The sequence below is a fragment of the Pelophylax lessonae genome, assembly GCF_965119305.1.
Source record: "Pelophylax lessonae genome assembly, chromosome: 2".
NCBI lineage: Eukaryota > Metazoa > Chordata > Amphibia > Anura > Ranidae > Pelophylax > Pelophylax lessonae.
The window spans coordinates 158,988,840-159,012,353 of NC_138769.1; the positions used below are offsets into that span (position 1 = coordinate 158,988,840).

At 44.4% G+C, this 23,514-nt stretch overlaps 1 protein-coding gene across 1 annotated transcript in view; it reads left to right on the forward strand.

The window, feature by feature from the left end:
* The first annotated feature begins 4,425 nt into the window (after positions 1-4,425).
* LOC309545338 (smoothelin-like protein 2) overlaps positions 4,426-23,514 on the forward strand; it is a 176,483-nt gene continuing 157,394 nt past the window's right edge. Inside the window, exon 1 of the mRNA XM_082244498.1 lies at positions 4,426-5,051. Within this exon, the coding sequence (XP_082100624.1) occupies positions 4,713-5,051 (339 nt within the window). The 5' untranslated portion in view covers positions 4,426-4,712. The remainder of the gene's footprint in view (positions 5,052-23,514) is intronic.

The window sequence follows — 23,514 nt, forward strand, 5'->3', positions numbered from 1 at the left end:
AATGTAGATGTAGTAGAGATAAAGATGAAAACATCTGCATGTAATAGAAAGCTGTAAAGCACTGAGTATAATAAAGAGGTGTAGGAAAGTGTGTGTAAAGACATATAGAACTGCATGTAACCCAGATATATGGAGTACTGTGTGTAACAGGAAGACATCAGGCAATGAGTAGCGCTGAATGTAACAGAAATGAAAAACGCTATGAAATGCAGAGGAGTAATGCCCCGTACACACGTGCAGATCGTCGGCCGAACGATCGGCCGTCTTTTGTCCCCGGGCTGTCGTGTCTGTTGAAAAGTGCAAAAGACTGCACAAGAATTTTGTCCGCCGACTACAGCCGACTGCAGAAGTGATGTCATGTGATGGTTAACTTTCCCTGTGTTTTTTCTTTTCTGAGCATGCCCAGTCTTGCAAATCTGCTGTCTGTCAGCCGAATTCTGTATTGAATGGCGAACAATCGGCCGCTCTGGTGTCGGCATACAAAAATTTTAATGCTTGCAGGACAGATTCTTTTCGGCCGAAAGTGCGCTGTCGGCTGTCGGAAGCATCATACTAACAAGCCGAAAATCGGCCGTCGGCCGAATCTTTTCGGCCGACAATCTGCACGTGTGTACGAGGCATAAAGCACTGAGTAGTAGGGAGGTGTGGAAAGACGTGAGGTGTTATGTGTAATAAAGAGGCTTGATGCCTTGCATTTAACAAAGGGACATGGGACACTGCATGTGTTTACATTGACACCAATGAGATCTGCTACAGTGCTGCTACAATGCAACTTTACATTGTGTAAATGATTACATTTCCTCTACCTGTCAGTACTGAGTAAATGATTGACAGATACTACTGCAATCCCAATGACACAGACAGGAGTCAGTGGAAGCAGGTCAATGAGTTATGACTGCACACATCCTCTGTACATGCCATATATTGTTTTATTATGTCTGCAGATAGTCCCAGCTATCTATGTATTTCTTCCTTGCAGACAGTGAGCTCCTTTGAAGGTAGGAGGGTGTTTGAGTACCTATGAAGGTAGAAGGGTGCATGAGTATTTATGGAGGTAAGAGAACTTATGAGCACTCATGGAGGTAGGAGAATGTATGGGTATCTGTGAAGGCAGGAGGGCATGTAAGTACCTATGACGTTCAGAGGACGTGTAAGTACCTGTAAAGGTAGGGGGATGCATGGGTACCTGTGGAGGTAGAAGGATGAATGAGCACCTATGAAGGTAGGAGGATGAATGGGCACCTACTGCATAAAAGTAGAAGAATGCATGAGCACCTATGGAAGTAGGAGGGTGCATGAGTGCCTGTGGATGTAGGAGGATGCGTGAGTACCTATGAAGGTAGGAGGCTGTATGAGTACCTGTGAAGGTAGGATCGTTCATGAGTACCCTATGGAGGTAGTAGGATGTTTGAGTACTTGTGAAGGCAAGAGGGCTTATGAGCAGATATATAGGTTAAAGGACATGTAAATAACTGTGAAGGTAGGAGGATATGAGAATACATGTGAAGGTAGGATATTGGAGTACCTGTAAAGGTAGGGTATTGGAGTACCTGTAAAGGTAGGAGGACATGAGAGTACCTGTGGCGATAGGAGGACATGAGTATCTGTGAAGGTAGGAGGGAGTTTTTAGGGGATCTAAGAAGGTGGAAGGGTGGATGAGTATTCATGGAGGTACGACAACCTATGAAGATAGGAGTATGTATGAGTATCTCTGAAGGTAGGAGGATGTATGAGCACCTATGAAGGTTGGAGGATGTGGAAGTACCTATGAAGGTAGGAGGACTTGTGGGTACCCGTGAAGGTAGGAGGATGCATGAGTATCTATGAAGGTAAGAGGAAGTATGAGTAACTTTGAAGGTTGAAAGAGGTAGGAATAACTATGAAAGTAGAAGGATGCATGAGTACCTATGGAGTAGGAGGATGTATGAGTACTTATGAAAGTAAGAGGGTGTATGAGAAGTATTCAGAGATGAGTGTGAAGCCCAGTGCCTCTCCCCATATGGTGAGATAGATAGGAAGATGTATGGAGTACCTATGAAGGTAGGAGGAGGTATGAGTACCTATGGAGGTAGGAGGAGGCATAAACGCCTATGGAGGTAGGAGGAGGTGTAAGCATCAATGGAGGTAGGAGGAGGTATGAGCACCCATGGAGGTAGGAGGAGGTGTGAGCACCTATGGAGGTAGGAGGAAGTGTAAGAAGCCTATGCAGGTAGGGGGAGGTGTGAGCACCTATGCAGGTAAGAGGAGGTGTATGCACCTATGGAAGTAGGAAGAGGTGTGAGCGCCTATAGAGGTAGGAGGAGTTGTAAGCACCTATGGGGTAGGAGGAGGTGTGAGCACCTATGGAGGTGTACCTATGGAGGTAGGGGGAGGTGTGAGTACCTATGGAGGTGTGAGAACCTATGGAGCTAGGAGGAGGTGTGAGCGCCTATGGAGGTAGGGGGAGGTGTGAGCACCTATGGAGGTATGAGGATGCATAAGGAGGTAGGAGGAAGTATGAGTAAGGTTGAAGGAGGTAGGAATAACTATGAAAGGAGAAGGATGCATGAGTACCTATGGAGGTTAGAGTATGTATAAGTACTTATGAAGGTAAGAGGGTGTATGAGTACTCTTGAAGGTAGGAGATGCATGCAGAGATGAGTGTGAAGCCCAGTGCCTCTCCTCATATGGTGAGATATTTAAGAAGATGTATGAGTACATATGAAGGTAGGAGGAGGCATGAGTACCTATGTAAGTAAGAGGAGGTGTGAGAGCCTATGGAGGTAGGGGGAGGTGTGGGTGCCTATGGAGGTAGGGGGAAGTATGAGCCCCTATGGAGGTAGGGGGAGGTGTGAGCACCTATGGAGGTAGGGGGAGGTGTGAGCCCCTATGGAGGTAAGGGGAAGTGTGAGCCCCTATGGAGGTAGGGAGAAGTATGAGTACCTATGAGGTAGGAGGAGGTGTGAGCACCTATGGAGGTAGGGATAAGTACGAATATCTATGGAGGTAGGGAGAAGTATGAGTACCTACGGAGGTAGGAGGAGGTGAGAGCACCTATGGAGGCAGGGAGAAGTATGAGTACCTATGGAGGTAGGGGGGAGGTGTGAGCACCCATGGAAGTAGAGGGGAGGTGTGAGCACCTATGGAGGTAGGGGGAGGTGTGAGCACCTATGGAGGTAGGGGGAAGTGTGAGCACCTATGGTGGTAGGGGGGAGGGTGAGTACCTAAGGAGGTAGGAGGAGGTGTGAGTACCTATGGAGGTAGGGGGAAGTATGAGCACCTATGGAGGTAAGGGTAGGTATGAGCACCTATGGAGGTAAGGGTAGGTATGAGCACCTATGGAGGTAGGTATGAGCACCTATGGAGGTAGGGGTAGGTATGAGCACCTATGGAGGTAAGGGTAGGTATGAGCACCTATGGAGGTAAGGGTAGGTATGAGCACCTATGGAGGTAGGTATGAGCACCTATGGAGGTAGGGGTAGGTATGAGCACCTATGGAGGTAGGGGTAGGTATGAGCACCTATGGAGCTAGGAGGAGGTGGGAGTACCTATGGAGGTAGGGGGAAGTAGGAGTACCTATTGAGGTTGGGGGAGGTGTGAGCACCTATGGAGGTAGGTATGAACACCTATGGAGGTAGGGGTAGGTATGAGCCCCTATGGAGGTAGGGGGAGGTGTGAGCCCCTATGGAGGTAGGGGGAGGTATGAGCACCTATGGAGGTTGGGGGAGGTATGAGCACCTATGGAGGTATGGGTAGGTATGAGCACCTATGGAGGTAGGGGGAGGTATGAGTACCTATGGAGGTTGGGGGAGGTGTGAGCACCTATGGAGGTAGGTATGAACACCTATGGAGGTAGGGGTAGGTATGAGCCCCTATGGAGGTAGGGGGAGGTGTGAGCCCCTATGGAGGTAGGGGGAGGTATGAGCACCTATGGAGGTTGGAGAAGGTATGAGCACCTATGGAGGTAGGGGGAGGTATGAGCAGCACCTATGGAGGTAGGGGGAGGTATGTGCAGCACCTATGGAGGTAGGGGGAGGTATGTGCAGCACCTATGGAGGTAAGGGGAGGTATGTGCAGCACCTTTGGAGGTAGGGGGAGGTATGAGCAGCACCTATGGAGGTAGGGGGAAGTATGAGCACCTATGGAGGTAGGTATGAGCACCTATGGAGGTAGGGGGAGGTATGAGCACCTATGGAGGTAGGAGAAGGTATGAGCACCTATGGAGGTAGGAGAAGGTATGAGCACCTATGGAGGTATGGGTAGGTATGTGCAGCACCTATGGAGGTAGGGGGAGGTATGAGCACCTATGGAGGTATGAGGGTGTAGAGTGCAGAGAGAAGTTCTTAGCCTGGTGTCTGTCCTCCTCCGGTGGATATAGATAAGGAGTATATTTATTTTGGCCGGGGTGGTAACACAGGAGAAGTCCCTCTCTCCCCCCTCCTCCTCCTCCTGGGTCCCTCCCCCGCCTGAGCATCTCCTTCCAGCGGAGGAGCCGCTCATAGTGACCCGGGCTGATCTCGGTGACAGCTCCATCACATTCCTGTGTGCGGTGGATGTCACCTGTGGAGTGCCCGTCCCTCCCTCCCCCACACACACCGGTCCGGTGCACCTGCACACAGCGGAAGTGAGCTGACAATCACACCGGTACCGGACAAGGTCACTGACTGGACGATGGTCGCCGCTCGCTGAAGTCCGTTGGAAGCCCCGATTCGCCGCCTGTTATCGCCGCAAGCATGGAGCCCGAGGTGGAGGTGTCGGTGTGGCCGCTCTGCAGGAGGGTTCCGGAGGAGGAGAGGGAATGTCCGCTCCGGGGGACAGTGCAGGGACTGCAAGCTGAGATGGAGGAGTTCAGGCGCGGGGTGGAGAGGCAGCTGGAAGACGTTCTGCGCCTGGCGGCGCCCCTCTCCCGCTCTGTCACCGACCTGCAGTGCGAGAACCGGAGGCTGCGGGAACAGGTGGACAAACTTAGCCGCCAGGTGGAAGTACTGAGCCGGGCTGCGGGGCTGAGCGGGGACGGACAGACCAGGTACTCCAGCCATGCGCTGCTCTCCGTCTCCACCAAGGCGGCTCAGGTCAGTTCTGTACACGAGACGAGAATCCCTGCTAAGCACAGGGGGAATAAGGGGGGGACCTACCCATCCCAGGGGCACTACTTATCACTGGGGGCAATGAGGGGGACCTACCCATCCCAGGGGCACTACTTATCACAGGGGGTAATGAGGGGGACCTACCCATCCCAGGGGCACTACTTATCACAGGGGGTAATGAGGGGGACCTACCCATCCCAGGGGCACTACTTATCACAGGGGGCAATGAGGGGGACCTACCCATCCCAGGGGCACTACTTAATACAGGGAGCAATGAGGGGGACCTACCCATCCCAGGGGCACTACTTATCACAGGGGGCAATGAGGGGGACCTACTCATCCCAGGGGCACTAATTATCACAGGGGGCAATGAGGGGGACCTACTCATCCCAGGGGCACTAATTAATACAGGGAGACAATGAGGGAGACCTACCTATCTCAGGGGTACAATGAGGGGGGCCTACCCATCCTAGGGGGACAATGAGGGCACCTACCCATCCCAGAGGCACTAATTAATACAGGGGGCTATGAGGGGACCTACCCATTATAGGGGGACAATGATTGGGACATACCCATCTCAGTGGGACACTACTTATCCCAGGGGGAAAATGAGGGGGACCTACCCATCCCAGAGGCACTTCCTAATACAGGGGGCTATGAGGTACACCTACCCATCCCAGAGGCACTACTTAATACAGGGGGCAATGAGGGGCACCTACCCATCCTAGGGGGACCTACCCATCTCAGGGGGCACTACTTATCCCAAGGGGACAATAAAGAGGACCTACCCATCCCAGGGGGACACTACTTATTACAGGGGGACAATGAAGGGGACCTACCAAACCCAGGGGGGGGGGAATTTCTTATCCCAGGGTGACAATGAGGGGGACCTACTTATCCCAGGGGGACACAACTTATCACAGGGGGACAATGAATGGGATATGCCAATACCAGGGGGACACTACTTATCCCAGGGGGACAATGAGGGCAACCTACCCATCCCAGGGGCACTAGTCATCACACGGGGACAATGAGGGGGACACACCCATTCCAGGGGGAGACCACTTATAACGGGACAATGAGGGGGAACTACCCATCCCAGGGGACACTACGTATCACAGGGGCAATGAGAGGGCACTGCTTATCACAGGGGGCGATGAAGGGAACCTATCCATTACAGGATGCAATGAGGGGGTGATACTTATCATGGGGGGCAATGAGGGAGCGCTACTTATCACAGGGGGCAAGGAGGGGGCGCTACTTATCACAGGGGGCTAGGAGGGGGCGCTACTTATCACAGGGGGCAAGGAGGGGGCGCTACTTATCACAGGGGGCAAGGAGGGGGCGCTACTCATCACAGGGGGCAAGGAGGGGGCGCTACTCATCACAGGGGGCAAGGAGGGGGCGCTACTCATCACAGGGGGCAAGGAGGGGGCGCTACTCATCACAGGGGGCAAGGAGGGGGCGCTACTCATCACAGGGGGCAAGGAGGGGGCGCTACTCATCACAGGGGGCAAGGAGGGGGCGCTACTCATCACAGGGGGCAAGGAGGGGGCGCTACTCATCACAGGGGGCAAGGAGGGGGCGCTATTTATCACAGGGGGCAATGAGGGGGCGCTATTTATCACAGGGAGCAATGAGGGGCCGCTACTTATCACAGGGGGCAATGAGGGGGCGCTATTTATCACAGGGAGCAATAAGGGGCCACTACCCATTGCAGGGGTCCAGTGAGGGGCCACCACCCATCACGGGGGGCATAGAAGGGATGCTCTATTCTCTCACTCTCTCTCCATCTCCAGTGAAAACTTTTTTTTTTTTTTTTTTTAGTTTGGAACTTTTATTGAATTTTCGCTGCTGTCCGTGTCCTTATTGTGGAAATATCCATTTATTTTCCTGTCCCAGTGACACCAGGACAAAATTAAAGGAGTAACAAGTGTCCCATGAACAGGGAGTCAAGAGCAAAATAAAATAAAAACCTGATTTTCTTGTCCCATACTAGTCCTCTGGCACTAAACCCATCCCGAATCTTGTTAAGCACTACAAAAATGAAAATATGAGTGGCCAGGGGGTGGTGAGAACAGACAGTTGATCCACTTTATTAATAAACCCCCACCACCCATCTACAAGTGGACATGGCAGCCGGAGGGGTTTGTACACAAACATGCTGCAGCTAGGATGGTTTGCTTCATGGCATATTTAACTCAGCATGTCAAGTTTGACAGGGACTAGGAATTAATAAATATATAAAAAAATATATATATTTAATATTATTATTTACACTTAAAGTAATCCATGAAAAAAAAAAACAGCAGCAGGGAAGACTAAAGCTGTCATGCTGATAACTCAGTCCTGCAGATTACACAGGGAGGACGTATCTCTTCCTGTGTAATCATCAGGAGCTTGGTGACATCCGGGCACTGTGCTGTGTGTACAGAGCAGGATCCTGTCACAGGTTGCCTTTTTGCATCACAATCACACAATCTATGAAGCAGTGATTTAAGGAATATTCGATTATAGAGATTTTAAACCTTCCTCACTTCCACAAAGGCAAAAAAAAAAAAAAAGTTTAGTCTGGAGATGGACTTCAAATCAGGACAGTATTTATTAGTTAAGATGGACGGACTCTGATTAAAGGAGTCACACTGCTGCTATACAGAGGTTTATACACTCCATTCACTAACATGCAGTGATTATAATTTCTCATTTGTATACATTATAGCTTAGTGTATTGTATATGTATATAATGTTATTTTTATTTTTGGTGTACTGTATATGTATATAATGTTGTTTTATTTTTTGGTGATGTTTATCAAAACATTGTAAGGTGCAGCAAGATCCCAATCTTTTCAGATGTGTAACAGTCCTAATGCTGGCTATACACTATACGAAAAATCGTCCGAAATTAGATCATTTGGACAGTTCTTCCTTTTTTCGGCCAGTTAATGGGCACAAATCGGTAATCGGTTGTGACGATTTTGAACCGAAAAAACGAAGGACAAGTTTTGAAATTTTCCGTCAAACGACCAATAAATTGAATGTGTTTCTCGTCCAAACTGTTTGCACTAGCTATATGTGAAAAAATGAACAAAAAACTGATTCATTTATGTCCATTGAATGATTTATCGGTCATTACATGATGGCACAATCGTTTGCTCTCACAGCGAGTGTTCGTTTTTCGTATAGTGTATGGCCAGCATAAGCCTTCTGATCCTAATGGTCTTCTTTCTACATGTTATTCTTCACACAAGTGTTTTCTTTTGGTACATTTAGATGCTATTATATTTAAAGAGGCATTTGGATCTTTCCTTCTCGGAGTACTGCGCTCCTTTCTTGAGTTGTACATGCTTCAAAAAGCAGCAAATTGGTTAGAGAAATAAAGATTAAGAATATTTTAGGGCTATTAAATAGGTTGTCATGCCCCTGAACACACACAAATTTACAGTGTGCACTCCAGAGTATGTTGTGGTGCATTATAGCATCTTGCAGTACAAACATATGCATTCTGAAGGTGCAATTGGGTACCGTTTAGTATTAACCGCTTGCCGACTGCTCACAGTATATTTACTGCGGCAGTCAGCCCCTCACAGGCAGAGCGACGTAGGTCTACGTCGCTAACCTGTGAGGCTCTGGGGAGCAAGCGCAAGCCCCCGCGCGGTCACGGACCCCCCCCCCCCACCCGCGCGTGTGACCGGCGGACCCGATGTCCGCCGGTCACTCGGCAATCGTCGGGGGAGAGGGAGAAAGGCAGGCAGGCTGTGTAAACAAGCCACCTGTCATTCTCCCCTGTGTAGAAACACTGATCACATGGTTCTACAATGTAGGACCGTTGATTAGTGTTCCCACAGCTCAAGCCACAGCCAATCACAGTAAGAATCACGTCCCTAGGGACACACACGGCCCCTCCCTCTCAAATAAAGTTAACCCCTTCACTACCAGTGTATTTTTACAGTAACAGTGAATGTCAGTCAAGGGTCCGATCTGTCCGCCGCAATGTCGCAGTACCGCAAAAAAAATCGCAGATCGCCGCTATTACGCGTTAAAAAAAAAAACAACAAAAATGACAAAAATCTTTCCCTTTGTTAGTAAACGCGATAACTTTTGCGCAAACCAATAAAAATACGCTTTTTGCGATTTTTTTTTTTTTTTTTTTTACCAAACATATGTAGCATAAAACAAATTGGCCGAAAATGTTAAAACATTTAGATTTTTACATTTTTTTGGGGGGAATTTCATATAAAAATTTGAAAAATATTGTTATTTTTGCAAAATTTACGCTCTTTTTTTGTTTATAGCGCATGATTAAAAAATCGCACAGGTAATCAAATACCACCAAAAGAAAGCTCTGTTTGTGGGAAAAAAAGGACGTCAAATTCATTTAGGTACAGCATCGCACGACCGCGCAAATGTCCGTTAAAGTCACGCAGTGCCGAATCGCAAAATACCCCCTGGTCTTTTAGCAGCCAAATCCTCCGGGGCTTAAGTGGTTAACGTCCTTGCGACTTACTATGTGCATGTTGCATTGCGTCATTTCAACGTGTTTTACCATGCTTTGCATTACCATGCAGGTTTTAATGGGCCCTATGGCATCGGCCTGTCTATGGCTAACTTATCTGCAACTGGCTATTTGAAAAGAAATGTCCATTGAGTACAGTGTGATGTGTGTGTGTGTGTGTGTGTGTGTGTATATATATATACAGTAAAACCTTGGATTGCGAGCATAATTTGTTCTGGAAACATACTTGTAATCCAAAGCACTCTTTTATCAAAGCAAATTTCCCCATAAGAAATAATGGAAACTCAGATGATTCGTTCCACAAGTCCTTCAGTTTATAGTCTATATACAAAGATTATAGCAATGTGATAGGTTGTTGTGTAACCATAAAATGTCCATCCACAATATGCAGCCTTCCCAAGGGGATAAGAAGCAAAATCTAGCAGAGCTACAGAATATAAGATAGATGAGAGTGTAGAAATATGGTTACATTTAATGAAGGTTCAACATTTAACAACTCACATGGTTGATGATTAAAACAGGCACATCTAAGTACGCAGGCATCCGGGGTAAAGCTGTCCACATAGACCATCTTCTGCACCGCCGGCTCTCACCACTGTCAGTCTGCAATCATGACCAGGAAGAATAGCCTGCAGTAGAGTGATCTGAAAGTGAGGCTTTGAATCACTCGTGGAGTGCAGCGGGGAAGGGATAATGAAGATGGCTGTGCAGAGGATGGACTATGTGGACAGCTTTACCCCAGATGCCTGCATACTTAGATGTGCCTGTTTTAATCATCATCCATATGAGTTGCTAAATATTGAACCTTCATTAAATAAATGTAACCATATTGCTACACTTTAGAGGCTCCTCTCTTCTCTTTTATACATGACGCTACTTGTATATCAAGACATCGCTTGTATATCAAGTCAAAATTTATTTAAAAAATTTGCTTGTCTTGCAAAGCGCTCTCAAACCAAGTTACACTCAAACCAAGGTTTTACTGTATATATATATATATATATATATATATATATATATATATATATATTCTACATATGCATGTGAATACATTTATTCCACATTGCCAAACAAACCAACATAAAATTAGGTGTAGATCAGTGTTAATTTCGTCGACTAAAACGTTTTCGTCGACTAACATAATTCAGATGACTAAAATACGACTAAAACTAAAATGGCATTTTAGTCAAAAGACTATTAACTAAAACTAAATGGAAATTTGCTGCCAAAATTAACACTGGTGCATGCTCAAAGCTTAGTACCATAAATAACATATTCGATTTTTCACTCCAGGACCAGCAGTAGTATATAATGAGTTTTGAAATTGTAGAGAAATGCTTAAATAATGCATTACAAATTACAATTGAACTACACCCATTTGATTATAGATGACTAAAATGAGTTTTAGTCGACTAAAATGTAGGACATTTAGTCGACTAAAATATACTGGAGTTTTAGTGGACTAAATACGACTAAAACTAAAACACTTGCAGAAGTCTAAAATGGGACTAAAACTAAAATGCCATTTTAGTCCTAAGACTAACACTAAATTGAAATTTGCTGCCAAAATTAACACTGGTGTAGATGCAACCGAATTAAGTAGTACACAAGAAGTTTGTGTTTGACATCACATTTGAGGTCACTGGAACAACTGCCCAGAAATGTATACCGGCATATTCAATACACATGTATTATCTCCAGCAAGCAATGAGAAAACCTTTGTAACCTATATGATTATAGAAAACTGAATTCTAGTTGTTGGGGGTTGCTGCAGTGTAAATGTCCATGGAAATGGTTGTGTATGGTGTTAAATTGGAACAATGGGTTAATTCGAAGTGACATATATAATGCAGTCAGCCCCAGTAACATCCCTTTTATTGTCTGTTTATTCTGTCACAAGATCTATAACTGGTGTAACTGTCACTTTTGCTGACCAGCTAAAAAGGTAGTGGAAAAATAATGCATCTACCGGAAGGATAAACCGGTAATACAACCGTGTTAGGACTTTGAGAAACAAAAACTGACCCTGTGTTACTGCTAGTGATCTCTTGCATCATGTTTGTCATTTTTAATATTGCCCCGGATTCTCCTAAAGTGATACTAAACACACTGTTTAATGTACATGATCTTTCTGTATGTGGATAATGGCACTGTTATTTTATGAAAAAAACATCTAAGGATCTTTTTCCTAATGGATATAAAGCTGTCACATGACCCAGCTCTTTCCCAGCCTGTCTGCAGGGAAACATAAGCAGGAGGAGCTTCTAGTCCTCTGCTGTTGGTCATGTGTTCAAAAAAAAAAAAAAAAAAAAAACAGCCTTTGGAATACAGAGTAAAAATAAACTGTTTTAAATTGTCATACAAATATATAGTATATTTGTAATTAAATATTATTTTTGGGCAATAGCATGGTGTGGGTGGGTTTCTGCCAGTCACAGGCTGTGGCACGCCCCCTTCCAGCCTGTCTTAGAATAAAAAGGAGGTGAAGCCTCCATTAATCTACATGTAATATGCCACCCAAATTGTGCTTAGTTGGTTAGTGGGCATGGAGGAGGAGGGAGTGGGCCATCATTTACAACTATGTATACAACCACGTGTTACTCTATAGTCACATGGGCTGCTCAGATGTGATGGGGAGGAATTGCTCAGCATAAAAACTTACTGAAAACTGAGCATGTGCAGAGCTGACACCACAACTGCAAAATCACTAGATGAATTGAGGAAATGAGCAGCAGGATCAACCAGGTTTTTGGGGAATACAGAAAAAGAATCTCATATTGGCTGAGTATGAACACCATGTAATACACCATTTAAAAAGAAAAGAAAAAAGTTTTATACAATTTTAGTTTGACTTCATAATTAATATTATTAAGCAACGTTTAATTAAACATTGTGGTGTTAAAAATCTTGCTTGCTGCATTTTTGGTCTGTTAAAATAAACCGCATCAGAACGCACCATTATAATGCATTGAAACCGCGGCAAGAACGCATCAGTAAGGCATTGTTATGTTTTTGATGCAGTTTTGAGTCACATAACCTATGGAAAACACACCATAAGCACAGTAAAATCGCTGCAAAATCACGTGTTTTTGGCGCCATTATCGGCACCCTTTTCCCTATCCGCAAAATGTTGAGAAAACCATTTTCAGCCGGCCGCTGAAATTTAGGTGCATCTCTAAAATACAGCTACCACGTCTAAGGCAATATATTACATTTTTGTTCTTGGGTATAGAAGTAGAATACGAGTGCAATCAGTCATGCACAATCAGAGGGCTCCAGTTTTGTGCAGTAGGCTGATGATACATTGGCGATTTTCTTTTTTTTTTTTTCTTCAAAATGATAAATGGCCTTCTGATTCCTCCTGAATTGTAACTGTATTGTCTGCCCTCATGTTGAAAAGCACTGCACAAACTGTTGGCGCTATATAAATCCTGTATAATAATAATATTAAATAGACGCAGACACTGTTCAGACCACAATTTTTCACCCATCTCCTTTGAATTTTCGAAGATTGTCGAGCCAGGTGGGACCAACAGGGTCACCCACAGCTCAAAGTTCAGCTAATACAGCAGGAACGGAATGACATTTAAGTTGTATATGGTTAGCCTTAAGGCCTGTACACACGATAAGAAATTTTGAAGGGAAATTTCGTCCGATGACCGATTTTCGGATTATTAGTATGGTGATTTCGACAGCCAACTCCGACTTTTCGGCTGACAAAATCCTGATATGCTGGCTATATAATTTTTGACGTCCGTAATACAACGTCCGATTTTCGTCTCATTAGTACAGATTTAGACGGAAAGAAATCTTAAGAGCAAACCTAGGCATGCTCAGAGACGAAAGAACACATACAAAACAATCCAACACATGACATCACTTCTGAAGTAGAATTCTGTCGTGCGGGAAAATTTGTATGAAAATAACCTCTTCACTTTCCACATCAGACTAGCATGCCACAAAAAAACAGAAGACGGATCGTTCGATAATCTGATCGTGTGTACGGGGCTTTAGTTCTACATGCTAGTTGTGAAGCTTACACCTTAGTGAGCCATTTGTTATATCGGCTGGCAATCAATTCTTATTTTTAGAAATTAAAGAGGAGCTCTAGTCGTTTTTGTGTTTTATTAAAAGTCAGCAAGTACAAAAAGTGTAGCTGCTGACTACACACACCCACCTGTCCTACAAATCAGCGATGTGCTCACCCAAGCTGTTGCTGCTCTCCCTTTACTCTCCCCTGCGCTGGCATTTAAACTGTGGGCACCTGGCTATTACAGCTTGCGGCTTCACAGCTGGGTGTGCACTACGCATACGCATGTCGCACTGCGCCTGCTCAATGGTCCGGCAGTCTTCTGGCCGTGTCCCAGAAGAGTGCAGGTAGGGAGGGGAAGAGGAGAACTTTAGCTGGAATCGTAGGCAACCTGAGCGGAAGTGGGAGCTGGTATCTGTCAAAACGAGGTACCCACTCCTCCCAAAAAAAAAAAAAAAATGACATGCCAAATGTGACAGAAGAGTTAGTGCTTAAAGCGGAGTTCCACTCAAAAGTGTAATTTCTGCTTATCTGTCCCCCCCCCCCCCCTCGGTGCCGCATTTGGCACCTTTCAGGGGGGTGGGGGGAGCGGGTACCTGTATTTGACAGGTACCCTGTCCCTACTTTCGTCGGTCCTCGCCACAGTGAGGTACGTCAGAGGTTCGGTCCCCTCTCCTCCTTCTGCTTTCATGCCGATTACCGCATGCAGCGATTTGCGCTTGCGCAGTAGAGACCCGGCCATGAAGCCGCTAGGCTTCACTGCCAGGTTCCCTTACCGGCAATGGTGGCGGCAGCACCCGAAACATCGGCTGTGGTGCCGACATCGCTGGACTCCAGGACAGGTAAGTGTCCTAATATTAAAAGTCAGCAGCTACAGTATGTGTAGCTGCTGACTTTTAATTTTTGTAAGGTGTGGGGGGGGGGTGCATTACTTCGCTTTAAATTGGAACTTCCCCTTTTCGGTGGAACTCTTAACTGCTCGTGACGTTTGTATCATGATTGTAACTTGGGCAAGAATATCACTAAAGAAACAGCTGTTACACTTAGGAGGGTCAAATAAATTGTATAGATTGAGTAATAAAATTGTAATGAAACGAGCCTGTATGCAGATAAATTGTATCTCTTGTTTTTTAATATTAAACACGAAGTAAGCCTTTAAATAAATACAAAGTAATAGAAAACACACATGACAATGTTATGTTGTAATATTTATACTTTTGGAGAGTTTTTAGAGATGTTCTTGGCAAATGCTGATCTCTTGTATTTATAAAAAATGACTAATAAGACAGGTGGGTCATCTCATTCTCTCCGTACAAGCCAAGAGGAACATACTGAACACAACATCCCACAATCCCCTAAAATGTCTTCAGCAGGAGCAAATGTTCAGATGCATAGTGCAGTATAGTTGCAATTTCTGATTCTTGTGGAAAAGTGCTGATTTCTTTAAGTTTCCCAACTAATTTTAGCCACTTTTGCTATATTTTATCAAAATGTATCACATTTTTATATATATATATATATGTTAGAGCAGCCTTTCTCAACCAGGGTGCTGCCTGGGGTCATCAAGGGTGCCGCGGTATCCTGGTAGAGAAAGGCATGTGGTTCAGATGGAGCTCGTGCTCCTCTGCTGAACTGTACATCAACACAGCAGGAGTTTGGTCAGGAAAGTAAAGGGAGAGGTATTTTCCCCCACCTTGTATGTATGTGTATATATTAGTGATCGACCAATATTTTTTTATTGCCGATACTGATAATTTGGTCATCTGATATCGGTATTGGCCGATTTTTATTTTGAACATTTAAAAAAAAAATTTAATTTTTTTTCCACAGGAACTCTGGTGGAGGGATCTGGGGGTCTAAAAGACCCCAAACCCCTCCTCTGCACTTAAAAGCATTCAAAACGCCAAGTTTGGCTGTTTTGAATGCTCGCATTTTTTTAATTTGCCGCCGAGTACCCGGAAGTGATGTCATGACATCACTTCCGTTTTTTTTTTACGAATGCGGCTTTGATCGGGTCTTCTCTTCAGCGGCCGTGTAGGCTGGTTGCCCAGGATCTCCCGGTGGGACCAGAGACCCGGGCCAGCCGCGGGAGGTGGAGGAGACATCCCCTCCCGCTCCTTGTAATTACAGCCGAGCGGCTTCTCAGCCGCATCGGTTGTCATTACAAGACAGCCAACCTTCGGCTATGGACGCCAGAACCGGGGTGATGCCTCTAGCTGCAGGTATTACTCCAGTACAAGTACTTTCCCTAAATATCGGCAATATGGGTAACCTCAGGGGCCGATTCCAATATATCGGGGAAAGTGCATATTGGCATTGCCGATAATTGGTCGATCCCTAGTGTATGTGTGTGTGTGTGTGTGTGTATATATGTGTATATATATATATATATATATATATATATAATCTTTACCCCAAATCCTGTATGATCAGAACTGCTTTTTTCGGTCTCGTTCATAGTAGCAACAATGACTGGAAAGAAATCCATGTTAAGATCGCTTTTTAGAAGCATTTGACAGGCGGTGAAGAGGCGATATGTCATCTTGTCCACACCTGTTTTAACTCCCTAAATTCAGCATCACTGCCGCAATGGCGTGCAATGCATGCGGTTGCGGATTCGTTGCAGTGTGGCCCCTTTCACCTGGAGGTATACTTCCAGTTGTGGCCACAGCATGTGTATGACCCTGGCTGCTGCAGAGGGGGAGCATTTTGGGGTGGTAAAAATGTAGCTCAACCACATGGTTTTACAGGCGCACCCTCCCCAAACATCTTGTGTGAAGGAGCCCTTGGTTTACATCTGTGCTGCTGTGTGTAGAGCAGCCCATTCATTTCAGTTGGCTGTTGTACCCACAGAAACGCAGGGAATGAAGTCCCCGACCCTTTTTTTTTTTTTTTTTGCATTACATGCGTTTGGCAGTGCCAGCATGTAACCAATCAGAATCGCTCTGATCCATCTCGGAAGTCCTAAGGAAAGACGAGGAAGAAGACCACTTCTGGACCGGAAGGATTTGCCCCCTTAATGACCAGGCCATTTTTTGCGCTTAGGCACTGCATTATTTTAACTGACAACTGCGCTGTCGTGCGACACTGTACCCAAATAAAATTTACGTCTTTTTTTTTCCCCACAAACAGGGCTTTCGTTTGGTATATGATCACCTCTGCGGTTTTTTGATTATGCACTATTAACAAAAAAATAGCGACAATTTTGGGGGAAAAAAAGCAGCATTTTTTCACTTTCTACTATATAACATTCCCAATAAAAAACTAAAAATCTAATTTTTTTTCATCATTTAGTCTGCTTTAAGTTTGACAAGCACCTTGAGTTTTGTAGCATTTAATAACAATTTTACGTGCATTTATGTTATGGTACTGTTGACGATAGTATGGATTTTACATTTTGGTTTTAAATGAAGGGCTTTCGTAACTATTTGCTATAAACACAATATAAAATATGTACATAAGCTCAATTTTTAGCAGTGTTTTAGCTTTGGATTGACATTTATAGGTCCTTTGGGCTTAGCATGCGAGACCTGAGTGAAAAGTTTGACAATCGCTTCAGCTTACATTTGGTTTTTTAATTCTTTTCAGGTTGTGGTGTTTTTATGAAGGCAGATTGAATGAGTAATTCAAAGGCTTTAGAAAATTTCAAGTTCTTCTCAAAGATGAAATTGGGCATATTTGAAAAAAGACAAATTAATGTATCTCTGAATTTTTTAATACACCAGGTGTTTGTAGTCCACATCAAAAGAGCAGCCTAGGGTGACAATGTTTCACCTTCATAGGTACAGTGCAGTTAGAGTCCATTCACACTGCCGGGACTTGTCAGGCGACTTGTGTGCCCTCAAGTCGCCCCAAGTCGCTTGTCATAACAAATGCAATGTAAATCAATGAGAGCCGTCTTAATATGTAATAATCAAAACCTGTAATTGTTACCCATTGATTCACTTTTTCAGAAAAAAAATGAAAACATGAACTAACTCACCACACCCTCCCCACCCCTCCATTTTTTTTTCGCTGTATGGACTTTATATGGTCCCCATCTTCCGTCTTCTACCCTCATTTGTCAGTTTGTCACAGGTTCTCAATGACCAATGAGAATTCCTTTGAAGCTCCTTTTTTTTTTTTTTTTCCAGGGGAGTGTCACAAGAACAAAGTTCTTATTGGCCAGCACAGTCACTTGGCCAGCGCTGACCAATGAACGGTCACCATGGCAATGCAATAAAGTATGTGGCTATACACCCTCCACCTCTGTTTAGTTCATCTTTAAAATGCCAAACCATTATACCGGCTGGAGAGGAAGTCAGAGAATGGATCACATTAGGTACATGCATCGGGAACCGCAGGGGTGGGAGTATCTTGAGAGTTGACCTTTTCATTTGCTGTGAAAAGGTGAACTAATCCTTTAGGCTCCATTAACACTTGTGCAACTTGTCATGCAACTTTGGACATCAAAGTCACAGGACAAGTCGTTCCCTGTGTTTCCCAATTGTAATAATTCATATACAGTGGCAGAAAATAGTTATTTGATCCCCTGCAGATTTTGTAAGTTTGCCCACTTACAAAGAAATAAAGGGTCTATTTTTTTTTCCATAGGTGTAATTTAAATGATAGAGACAGAATATCAATCAAAAAAACACATTAAACAAATGTTATAAATGGAGTTGCAGTTCAGTGAGTAAATTAAGTACTTGATCCCCAAGCAAAACATGACTTAAAGCGGTAGTATACTCCGCTATTTGACTTATTATTGGCTTACTTGTAGGTACAATTAATATCTCCTAAACCTGCATGGTTTAGGAGATATTCGCCCTGCATGCAGCCGCTGACTTCAGCAGGGCATGCGATCTGAAGGTTCGGCGGACCTTCAGATCTCCTTGACGGAAAGTGAAACTCCCACGCGCATCGCGGCTCCGGCCACTCACATCGCCGGAGCCGCAGAACCAGGAAGAGACGCTGAGGCAACATGACAGCGCCCTTAGCATTGTCCAGGCGACCGTGTCGGGGCTTCGTTTTAAGGTAAGTATTTCATAACGAGCTAGGGTGCGATGCATACTAGCTCATTAGGTCTTTGTCCTGCAGGTTTTTGTTTTTGTATTTTTTTACTGAATATACAACCGCTTTAATACTTGGTGTAGAAACCCTTGTTGGCAAGCACAGAGGTAAGACGTTTCTTGTAGTTAGTGACCAGGTTTGCATACATCTCTGGAGGGATTTTGGTCCACTCTTTTTTACAGATCTTCTCTAAATCCTTAAGGTTTCTTGGCTGTCGCTTGGCAACTCAAAGTTTCAGCTCACTTCATAAATGTTCTATAGGATTAAGGTCTGGAGGGCAACGAGAATGAAGGACCAGCAGCCCTGCATTGTAAGGAAGGATGCTGAGGAGCATGTTTACATTTGCAATTTCCCATCCACAAAAACACCCATTCACTACAATTCCTGTAGTAGTATGGGAATTGTAGTTTCTCATATTCGAAATGCATGGGAGAGGAGATGATATCCATCTCCATTATAACTCCCAGTGCCCAGACCAAAGTTTCTTTTTACAAATGAGAGCCATGACATCACTGATTTGTTCATCAGAGTTTTCATCCAAATGGTACAGTTTTGTTAAAAATGATTAGCAGATTTAATGTACATGCGTGTGACGTCAGTGGTTATTTTAACTAGCATCATGGAGTTTAACTCTAAGGTGTTTTTCTAATGGGTCATTTCAAAGTTTAGTCACATGCATGCATATGGCACAATGTCCAATTAGGAAAGTATGTATGTTTTCTTTTAAAGCCCCGGAGTCAGCAGATGTAGCTAGGAAAATCGCGCACCGGTTTCAGTTCCATGTGATGGATCTGATTGTGATGAGTCCCAGATGCCTGCTGGGAAACATTCAGAAGAGGCTTGTAAAGGTCAGAGGCCTGCAGAATATTACAGCGTATGTGTCGGCTGGAGCCTGCAACCATTACAATACCGCAGAGCTCCGCCGTATCATTCTACAATAACAGAAGTGTTGGTTGCAAAATAACATGACTGCCCTCTGTGGGAGACCAGAGATGTTCTGAGGATTTAGTCACTTCATCTCATGTTCATACCATAAGCCGTAACCTCTGCCTTTTTATTGGGTGCCCGTGACACAGATCTGGACTACACTAAGTTACCCAATCCCCCTAGTTTTGGTGTTTGCTTAGACACATTGGGGTTGGTTTAGTAAAGACAAAATAGACTGTGCACTCTGCAAGATCAGTTGCACTGCAAACGGGCATTTACTCTAGAACTTTGTAAATTTAGCTCTACTGACTTCCATCTAATTAGGTGCAAGAAAAATGCTGTGTTTTTTTTTTTTTTTTTCATGCATGTAATTGGGTATTCTTTGCAAAGTGAAGCATCACCTCATTAACTGTATGGAGCAAATGCCCTTACAGAGTGCAACTGTACTTGCAAAGTGCACAGTCTATTTGCCTTTAGTAAATCAACCCCATTGTGTTGACCTATCAGGATTTCGCATTGAAACATTATTCACTTAATTTACAGGAAGCGTTTTCATTGCCAGTGTCCAAGTGTCCTGGTTTACCAGGCGTATATTTGATTTTTTTTTTTTTTTTATGATAATGAATATACATGTGATTCTATATATTTTGCAAACTAAAATCTGATATTGCTTTCTAATAGACTCCTATCCTAACTACTGCCTGAATTCCGCTCGTAGAAGGGTCAGCAGAACTTGCCAGAAAATAGCATTGGTGAAAGAATAAGCTGTAAACCCGGGGTCGGTAACCTACGGCCCATGGGCCGCACCTAGCCTGCTGATAAATGTTCAGCCTGTCGGTGCACGTGATGAATTTACATGCACCCAGCCCACGGACATTCTAACCACCTTAAATGCCGGGACGAAGTCCATGTACGTCCTCCTGGAAACGCGCGCCCCGTGGGCACGCATCAGAGAAAATCTGTGATTAGCTGTGATGGTGGTAAATAGCCAATCACAGTGGCCATTTACCATATGATTGCCTTATCCAATGAGAGATGATCTCAAATGTAAACATGAGATAATCTCTCATTGACAACTCTCCTTTCTCACACAGAGACCGCATGTAGGGAGAGAGAGGGATATCGGAGCAGAGCGAGTGTTTTGTCCTTGCCAAAACAGTGTCCATGGGAGCCCACAGTGTCACCTTATTACTGTTCTGTTATGTAAAAGTAAATGTAATTCTAGTTTCTTGTATTTTGTTGATTTTTATTATCATACAGCAGGATAGGGATCAGGGCACTGCTATAAAGTGAAAACAATCTTAATGTGCAGCAAGGCAGTTTTCACGTTATAACACCGCCATCCGTGGTCGGGTATCACAAGAAAAAGGTCCGGAGACATGCTGAAGCTGCATGAGAGCAATGGAGAATCTGTGCGTATAAGTTGTACAAACTAATCGCTGCAGGGAAGGGGGGGACCCTGCAGCGATGCCAGAGCCTTGCGAGAGTGAACCTGCATTCTCCCTCAGGGTAAACTGGCTTTGTTAGTAAAGCACATTTTAAGTAAGATAAACCTGTACTGCTATTATTACCATGTTAGGATTATTATTATCTTAATTTATTAGCAGGTGAATACGGCCCTCCATGAATTCACATACATTGAATCCGGCCCTTAAATAGAAAAAGGTTGCTGATCCCTGCTGTAAACTTAAAACCTTAAGATGAGTACAGATGGATTGAAATTTGGCTGGTTCAGCAGGGACCAGCCAAATCTGTGTGTGACCCTCCCTTTTCAATTAGGAAGTCAATTGGTAGATCAACCTCTGTTGAATGACCCACACTGGAAAACTTTCATTCAATCAGCAGTTTCAGCCATAAATCTGGAGCTAATCATCGGTGTATTCTGGCAGCAGAGGCATTCCACTATCCGAATACAATGGCACAGCAAGGGAGGATTCCTCCTAGCTGAACAAAAAAAAACTGTGTCTGCCTAGCTTAACTCCAGGTTTCATTTTGCTTTAAATAGTTTTTTGGGCCATGCTTACCCAAATAAACTATTACTATTACATTCGGCCACTATCAAGGCTGTATAAACTGTATGTAGCATCAGCTACATACAGTATACAGCACTGTTTCTGCAGCAGAGTTTAGCCCAACACCAATTTGTTCTTGGAATCAGATAGGTAGTCCCTGTAGTGTAGCCAGAACACAACGCTGTATACTGTATGTAGCTGATGCTATACAGTATACAGTTTTTACAGAGCTGACAGGGAGCGCGTTTCACAGCAATGGAAACGCCCAGCTTGGTCAAAAATATACTATTTAACTTGAAATGAGACTTCAGCTAGGCTTTAAAGCTCAACTTCACATGGGGAAAAAGCAGCTTTATCTACAATAGTAGCCTCCAGAGCTGTCCACTGCAGTACTTCTTTTTAACCACAAGATGTCCTCAGCTTTGTTGATTTGAATGGTGCCCAGGTTTAGTTAACCTGGGGCACTGAGGAGATACTGTGAGTGCACCATGCACTTGGCATGTATTGATGTCTAGAGCCCATCATCTCATCAGCACTGCTCTCTGCGAGTTCCAGTGCAGTAATGAAAGTGAATTGAATGACTGCAGATAGTATACAGTTTGAGATTTGTAGAATGATAGCTCCTTGCTCAGGCTTCTCAGGTGCTTTATTTCCAAAGGGGCTTTCCCATGTTAAACATTTTTAATAACTAAGTAAAAATGTACTGCATTCTAGTGTGGCCAGACACAACATTGTTAAGTAATTTATAAGTAGGGACCATTGCACCTTCTTTAGATGTTTCACAGGAGGAGGTGTCATGGCTGACTTCATTGTTTTTGTGAACAATGTTAGTGAGTCTGTCCTGAGTTTGTCCTCATTAACATACAGTGCAAGAAGCCCCGTCTCTACACCTTTAACTCTTTGTTAACCACTTGACTGCCAGGCCAATTCTGACACTTCTCACATACATGTCAAAATCAGCGTTTGTTTTCTAGAAAATTACTTAGAACCCCAAACCTTAAAAAAAAAAAATGTTTTTTGAAAACCGAGACCCTGGTGAATAAAATGGTGGTTGTTGCAATTTTTTATGTCGCCTGATATTTGCACAGCTATTTTAAAACACCAATTTTTAAGAAAAAGTACACTAATTATAGATATTCTAAAGTCTCTGGGGTTTTTTTTATTAAAAAAACAAACGTGTTATACTTGCCTGCGCTGTGCAGTGGTTTAGCACAGAGCAGCCCAGATCCTTCGCTTCTCGGGTCCCTCTTCGGCTCTCCTGTCCCCTTCCTCCTGTCTAGTGCCCCCACAGCAAGCAACTTGCTATGGGGGCACCCAGGCCGAGCTGCAGCTCCCTGTGTCAATTCGTACATGGAGCCACAACCCGGCCCTGCCCCCTCTCGCTCTCCTCATTGGCTCCCTGACTTTGACAGAAGCGGGAGTCAATGGCGCCACGCTGCTGTCTCAGCCAATGAGGAGGGAGAGTCACGGGCAGCCAAGACACTCCTGTAACATCGCTGGATGAAGATGGGCTCAGGTAAGTATTAGGGGGGCTGAGGGAGGCTGCTGCACACAGAAGGCTTTTATCTTAATGCATAGAATGAGGATAAAAAACCTTCTTCCTTTACAACCACTTTAATTTTAGTGCATACAAACAATATATTACCCAGTGTTTTGGTGAAATATAAAAGATGTTACATCAAGTAAATAGATACCTAACATGTCACGCTTTAAAATTGCCTACACCCGTGGAACGACGACAAACTACGGTACCTAAAAAAAACTCCATAGGCAATACTTTAAAAGTTCTCACAGGTTACCATTCTAGAGTTACATAGGAGGTCGGGTGCTAGAATTTTTGCTCGTACTCTAATGTTCATGGTGATACCCCACATGTGTGGTGCGATCCCCGTTTACATAGGAGTATGGGAGTTA